At 51.0% G+C, this 7,376-nt stretch overlaps 1 protein-coding gene across 1 annotated transcript; it reads right to left on the bottom strand.

The window, feature by feature from the left end:
• Positions 1-4,166: 4,166 nt before the first annotated feature.
• Positions 4,167-6,087, bottom strand: LOC103607134 (mammaglobin-A-like). The gene is made up of 2 exons (XM_008591673.1): positions 5,938-6,087; positions 4,167-4,363 (listed from the first exon to the last, which is right to left on the bottom strand). The coding sequence occupies exons 1-2, from the start codon at positions 5,990-5,992 to the stop codon at positions 4,167-4,169; spliced, it is 252 nt and encodes an 83-aa protein (XP_008589895.1). The 5' UTR covers positions 5,993-6,087.
• Positions 6,088-7,376: the final 1,289 nt, after the last annotated feature.

Here is a 7,376-nt window from a genome sequence, read left to right as displayed (position 1 = left end):
TGTCCCACCTCTGGAAATCTTTCCCATCCTCCACGGCCCAGATCAAACACCCCCACTCTACCCTGCCACCACCATGCATGCACAGACACATGCTCTGGACCCCATGGTCTTAGGTCACACTTTGTTTCCCTGTGACATCCCACCCCCCCCTCAGCATGACCCCCATGGTACCCACCACCACTCCTGCAGGCTGCTGCTTCCATTAACACCTTTGTGTTCTGTAATGGAATCAAGCTCTCCCAGAGGCACCAAGTCTCGTAGACCCCACCTGCCCAGCTCACCTTCCCCTGGCCTCCCAGCCCCTCCTACCTTTTCCTGATGGGGTCTCTGTTTTCATCCTGAACATGAGAAACCCGTCTCTTCTTCCGTCGGTTCTTCTGAGAAGGTGTTTTGGGCATCAGCTCTGGCTCTTTGCTGAATTCTCTGTTTGGTACAAGGAGGAGGACGCTTGAGGCTGCCTGTGACCTGCTGCCCCACTCCCACCCAGTCTGGCCCCCCATCTGTTTCCTGGCAGGGACAGGTCAAGCCAGGGTGACCAGCACAAAGTGAACTCTCCAAGGCCATGTGCAAGTCACCTGCTGGGCACTCAGGGCTTCCTCCTGGAGACATGGCAGGAAAGCAAGTTCCCAGGGGCGCATCCAGGCTCCATATCCAAACAACCATCGTGAGTCAGGCAAGGGACGCAGCCTCTCCTTCCTCTTCCCATGACACTGGGTCGGGCCCCCGCCACGCCCAGGCAGCACCTGGCATCTGCACACCACCATTGTGCCCCTGCCCTCACCTGGTGAACATGCGCTCGGCCTCCTCCTGGATCTCCCTGAGCCACACCAAGTCCTTATTGTCCACATTGCAGAAAAACTCCATGAGCTTCTGGTCACACAGCTCCAGCAGGTGGATGGGCCCTGGGACTGTCGTCCCCATGGTGGCTCTGTCTGGTGAAGGCACAAGAGGAACAAGAGGCACGTGAGCTCAGAGTAGGGGGCTGGGACCTTCTCCAGGGAAGAGTCTGCCAGGCCACAGCACCCACTCCCCAGTCGCCACCAAACACCCAGTGCCTGAACCGGGGCCCCTCCCTAGTGATGCACAGCTCCAAACACCAACCCATGGCCTCATTTCCGTAAAAAGAAGAGTCCTTCTCCTCACACTCTTCAACTGCCTCCCCCTCCACCCACACACACACAGCATGGCTGTCCCCATAAGTCCACAGTTCCCAGCCGATTCTGGTATCAACAAATGGCCTTTTCTGGGTTTGAAGGTGACAGAGCACTGCCACCTGTCTTCCTGGATCAGGGACTAACAGCGGCCAGCCCTGGTACCCCCCCTCTCTCTCTGCCGAAACACAGGCCTGCTCTTACTCTTCTGTGGACTCTCCTCTTCCCACTCATGGGGAAGTGGGGGCCAAGACACAGCCACCCTGCGCTACACACGATGACCCCAGACGTCAGGCCAAAGAACATTGAATCCAAATGACTCCTTACGAGGCCAGTGAAGAGCATGGGTTCCCCATACCTTAGTGAGGCCTGACGTGCTTTCTTTTGCATTTGAAGGTCTCAGGTGTTATTGCATTTCTGAGCAACTTCCCCATAAAACATACTAAACTTTACATTTCACAACTGAGTTGGTGTAGCAGTGAAATCATCCAACTGAATTCATTGACATACACAACTGAGTCGGTGTAGCAGTGAAATCATCCAACTGAATCATTGACATATATTCATCTTTATTATTATTATTATTATTATTGTCACATTTGTTTCTGATTTTTTTTAATTTGTGACATTTTCATGGACCCCTATAGTACTGTAGGCCTGCGTCCCTGCACATGCTGTGCCTGTTGGAAGAGGCGGCCCTGCTGGGAACTGAGTCATTCTGAGAAACAGACAGGGTCTTCCTGGTGAGAGGACTCTGGGGCAGCTAATGTGGGAACAGAGGCAGCGGCAATGCTGACCCTGGGGACAGGAACGCTGGCACCTATGAGTGTCCAATGTGCTTGTGTCTACACACCATGCAGCTCCGTCCACCTCCGCGGCCTCTACAGCTCAGTGTGGGGGAGAGAAAGGGCCACATTCCCACTGCAGGGACAGGGAGTGTCCCCCGTTTAAGGGGTGCCATACAACTCAGCAATCAGGGTAAATACTATTTTAGCACAATATTTGTAAAGACCAAAATTAATGCCCAAATCCACGAGGAACAAAATCTAGATTTAAATCAGGACAGACTTCAGTCTTTTTTGCGGGAGTCACCTCACTCGCTGGCTCCAGTCCCTGCATCCCAGGTTGGGTGGAGACAGAGCCCAGAGGAGCCTGGCCCCGCAGGCAAGGCTCAGAGTGACAGGAGGGCTGTGGTGGGGGTGGGGACTCAGGGCACGACCCCCCACAGCACCCATGGGCCAGGACCCCAGAGGCAGTCCCATGGGAGGTGGTGGCTATGAGGGGAGGAAAAGCCTTTTCCAGAGAGAGAGGAACAGTACTTGGGGACACGGGGCAAGGAAAAAAGAGCTCTGTGTGCTCTTCTGTCCCCACCCCTGCCTTGCTGCGTCATCTGTGACTGTGCACCCGCTGCAGTGTGATGCGAGGCCCCCAATGTCTCCCTTTCTGTGGCGGAACAGACAGGAGCTTTAGTTTTTTGCAGTCAGTTTATTGAAATGAAAATGTATTTGAGGTTTCAACAATTGTCTTGCAGTTTATAGATAAAATGACAAAATAAGAAAGAAAGGTTTTGGTTCACAGCATCGGCAGTTGGTTTCTGAGATAGTCTGAGCCCAGGGTCCTGTGGAAAGTTAATACGCCTTACACCAAAAGCTGTCATAGATTCTCTCCTGGAAAACAAGAACAGAGACGTCACTTCGATTTTCCACTCTCTCTTACAAAGTCAGATATCGATATCCACACACAGTTCTTTGTGCTATTTTCCCGCATTTGTCCACAAACATCTAATACCCAAGAAAATTAGCACTGGAAGCAAGTGAGAATTATCTCTCTTTTTACTGTCATTCCAGAGACATTTATTGATGCCAAATGGGGCCAGTGTTTTGGGACCTTTTCCCTGCCAGGGACCCCTTTGAAGCTTGTTTCTCCAAACGTCCTGCTCTCTGATGTAACATATTCAATAAATACGCTGCATGTAACATTTGTTGGAGACCTGCCAATCTGAGCTGTTTGTGATACCACTTTTTCACTTTTTCAGAGAATTGTCACCATCTCAGTTCAAGTACAAGGACGTGATACTTGTGAGTTCCCATATGGCCTTAAAAGTCGGAAATCCTGTATCAGTCTGAGGCCCTCCACGTTTCCTTCGGGGCCTGCAAATCCGGCCTCCGCCCTGGCAATGAGGAACGCAGTCTGGGTTTTCGAAGAGCACGTGCTCCCCCGTCCTAAACTGCAGGTGACGTCCACTGTCATCCTTACGCTCCTTGGTATATTTCTAATTTGTCTCTCATGAAGTGCTTTAAATGGAATATTGCGATGTTAAATAAATGCTAAAAACACAGCACAGTGCATGTGTTTGTACTTAGTGATTGCTGAAACGCTGGCTTCTGTTTTAAGCAGTTCTGTCACCCATGCTGGTCTCACCCCGTGACCTGCACTTGTCTCTTCAGGTGGTGCCTGAACAAATGACACTGAGATTCCAATCAAGTGTGCCAACCAGTCACCGTGGTGGGACCTAGGTCTTAAATTCTTTATATTGGAATATACAGAATTTACACAAATGCTATTTTCTGGACACTGTAAACATTGTATCAGAACGTCTTTACTATCTGTTTGTGTGAGAAGGGGGAGCTTTCTTTGTGGGTTGTTCCAACAGGTGAGTGGCTCCTTGAGAATCAGACTGTCTTGTCTGGACAGAAGATGTGTGTGTCTGTCCCTGCGTGTGTCTTGTGTTCATGCATGTCTGTGTGTCTGTGTGTGAGCGTGTCCTGGGGACCTGAGGGGTGGACAAGCCATTTCTCGACCTCTATTTCTCTCTTTTCTCTTTTCCATTGATCATTCACTAAAGATTCTCAAAGTGAAGTGAATCAACTTTACTACAAAATTAAATTAACCCATATAAAAAACAAACCAAAAGAAACAGCAAAAACCTGTTCAGCAGCTCCTTGGCATTACTGGTGAGAAATTTAGAGCCTGCCTGTTCCTGGTCAGTGAGTTTTAAGGCACATAAGAAGAACCCTAATTTACCGTCAGCATTTGTATCTTGCTCAGAGTGTCATTTGATTGCTGGAGGTAGCACTGTTTGAATTCATCTAAGGCGTTGGCAGTGGCATTATCTGGTATGAACTGTTGAATAGATTGTTTCAGTTGATCTGTAGACACCCCGGGATTGATCACTTTGTAAATCACATCCTCGAGAAGTTGACAGCCAGACCCTGAGGAGAGAGCAGGAGAAAACAGGCTCATTGCTGGAGGTGTGAGCCCACTGGGGGAGTCCTGTGATGTCCCTCATCTCCTTGCACCCACTAGAGACACTGATGACGAAGGACTGTGGTCTGTGTCTCGGGTCCTCAGTTCTAGGACAGTAAACTCAGGTTCTGGATTTAACCCCTGCAGCATCTGTCACCCCAACCCCAGCTCAGAGGAGACAAACCCCGTGCAAAGTGGCTTTATGAGGAGGCTGGAGAAATGAGAAGCTCTGACTTGGTGGGACATACTCAACCCTATTTCCTCTCTTGGACGACAGTCGTGCCGTGGTTCACTGTTATCATTCAGAGCCTCAAGTAGGATTTCAAGTATCACAGAAGCATTGGGTCTGGAGCACTGTCCATTAACTCTTTTTTTTTTTTTCGTTAAATTTTTATTTTGTCAATATACAATGTATATGATTATTATGGCCCATCACCGACACCTCCTTCCCTCCTCCCTCTCTCCCCTCCCCCCAAGAATGTCCTTTCCGTTTGCTTGTTGTAACAACTTCAAAAAAGTATAGTTGTTATATCTTCTTCCCCCCCCCCGGTTTTTTTTTGTATGTGTATGTGGGTGAATTAATTTCTTTATTTTTTAGCTCCCACCAACGAGTGAGAACATGTGGTATTTCTCTTTTAACTCCAACTGTGGTCTGCACAGACAAGGAAGGTAAAGCAGAACCGCCTGTTCGTGAAGTGATCAGATGCGGCCACCCCTGAGGACGAGGGGACAGAGCCCGGGACCTGGATTCACGAGAGCTGGTTTGCTCTTGGCTCTGCATTTTTCCACTTAGTTGCCTGTGAGCAGAGCACCTTTTTACCCGTCTGCACCTACTTCGGGAACAAATGAGGGAGGGTATGCAAGTGAGCCTTGTCGGTTGTACAAAGCAGGCTACACATGTGACCTGTTAGTGCTGCCCAGATTCTGGCCGTCAGGGCTTTGTCCTCCCTCTGGGTCTTTAATGCTGGAAGGAGACTCCAGAGGGTGTGAGTCCTCCCCAGGCTGCCTCAAGCACAAAGGGGCTGGGAGTTAACGTGCCTTCCACAAGGGCTGAGATCAACTCCGGGAGTGCAGAGTGAGCCCCACATGGTGTGAGACACTGGGTCACACGCTGCGGCCTGAATCTTCTCTCCTGAGGTTTTCCCATTTCCTCCCATGTTTAAGGAGACCCGGGAATGCCTCTTTCAGGAAACCTATGTGGACCTAATGCCATGGGTCCATCCTTCATATCTTTGCCCCACTGAAGTGTCTCATTCAAATACTCAATCCTGAGTCTCATCCTGGTTTTCATGGTAGCTGCACCATGGTGGGACACCCTGAATGGGTATGAGACGCTCCATCCAGCTCCAATACAGCGGCACAGCCCATGAGGGAACCTGCTCTTTGACTATCTGGAATTAATGGTGATGCTTTGGCCTATTACACCCAGACCCTTTGCACCGAGACTCACCTGTGCTGGGGCCTGGGAACTGGGAGATCTTGCCCAGGGCCCAGGAATCAAGCCCCAGCTGACAGGCAGCCCTCCGTGCACAGAACTCACCTGCAGAGCAGTAGAGGGGGAGGGCGGCCAGCGTGAGGACCACCAGCAGCTTCATGCTGAGGCAGCTGTTGTTGGCTGTGAAGGCGTCTGCGGCAGGGATCAAGGACCTCGCTTTGGAGGTGAGCACCCAGAGCTCCTCTATTTATTCCCCAGGCAGCCACCTTAATCCCTCCCAGGAATCAGGGAATGAGTCACAGACTCAAGCTGGCACGGGACCAGGAAGGAACAGCCTGCACTGGCAGGAGCCCAGCCAGTGTGTGACAGGCGTGTAGAAACCTCCTGCTTCCCACCTCTTCCTTGGGTTCCTGCTCCCTTGGCTCTTCCTCGTCTTCTCCACCTGCTTCAGGTGCTCACAACGCCCCCTGCATGAGCTGGCTCCACCGAGCAGCGGGCCTGCTGCAGTGCCGCACGCCGCCTCCAGGGGGCAGGCTCTGCTCACCCACCGACTCTCACGTTTAGAAACGTGCTTGACGTTCTGTGTGGATATTTACCGACATCCGCCCTCCACTGAAAGTCATTTCTGTAAGGATTTTCTCACTTAGTAACTTCACAAATTCATCGTATTGTAAATGTGTTAATACGTGCATTTATTTCCTTGTTGTCTTTTCAGGGTTTTCCTTCCAATTTGCTGAGGGCAGGCAGGGCTGCACGGTGCACGGTGCGGGATTCGGCTCATGCTCGTGTGGATTTGGATACTCGATGCACCATCTGGTCATGACGTGTCCTTGCGCAAGTTCCAGTATTGTCTCTGTGCTTCCTTGGGTATGCGTGATCCCTTGTCGGGATGTCCTAAGGATGACAGTCGCTCTGTGTAAAGATTCTATCACACGGCCTCACATAAGGTGACCACGCATGAGTGGGAGTGTTTATCCCTCCGTCCCTCCATCCATTCATCCGTGAATTACTGTTGAGCTTGTCCCATACACTGGGCCCTGAGCTACGTGTGACAGAATCAATTAGAGGAACAAGACAGAGCAGGCCCTTGCCCTTGTGCAGCTCCCTTTCTAAACTGGGAGGCAGCAGACAAGGACACACATCCATGGGTGACCTGGGGAAGTGGCCATCACTGCTGTGTCCTTGACTCCTACTGCTGTGCTGTGTGAACTCAGGGTTGATTCTGCAGGGGCCACACTCATCAGCTTGAGGCCTTTGCTCCCCGTTGTCCCCCCTCCTCCACTGTGCCTGTCACTCTGGGTTGAAACATGCCTCATTCCCTAAGCCACATCAACCACAGCCATGTCTGTGCCCTTCCCTGGCCCCTGCAGCTCCGGAATCTCCCCAGTCACAGGACCCCAGGGCTGTCCATGAACATCCCTCTCCTGACATCTCCAGCACCCTGATTACTGGCCCCTGCTCTGTTCAAGGTCTTGAACCCACAGCATGTGCACCTGTTCTTTCTACTATAGCCTGATATTAGGTGTTTAGTTAATATTTATGTA

The sequence above is a fragment of the Galeopterus variegatus genome, unplaced genomic scaffold (assembly GCF_000696425.1).
Source record: "Galeopterus variegatus unplaced genomic scaffold, G_variegatus-3.0.2 Scaffold7160, whole genome shotgun sequence".
NCBI lineage: Eukaryota > Metazoa > Chordata > Mammalia > Dermoptera > Cynocephalidae > Galeopterus > Galeopterus variegatus.
This window is presented reverse-complemented; position numbering and strand designations above follow the sequence as displayed.

Excerpts from the sequence above, each read along its gene's own strand:
- LOC103607134 (XM_008591673.1), bottom strand. The coding sequence starts at position 5,992 with ATGAAGCTGCTGGTGGTCCTCACGCTGGCCGCCCTCCCCCTCTACTGC. Across the intron at positions 4,364-5,937 it reads CCCCCTCTACTGCTCTGCAG|GGTCTGGCTGTCAACTTCTC; the intron begins GTGAGTTCTGTG and ends CTCTCTCCTCAG.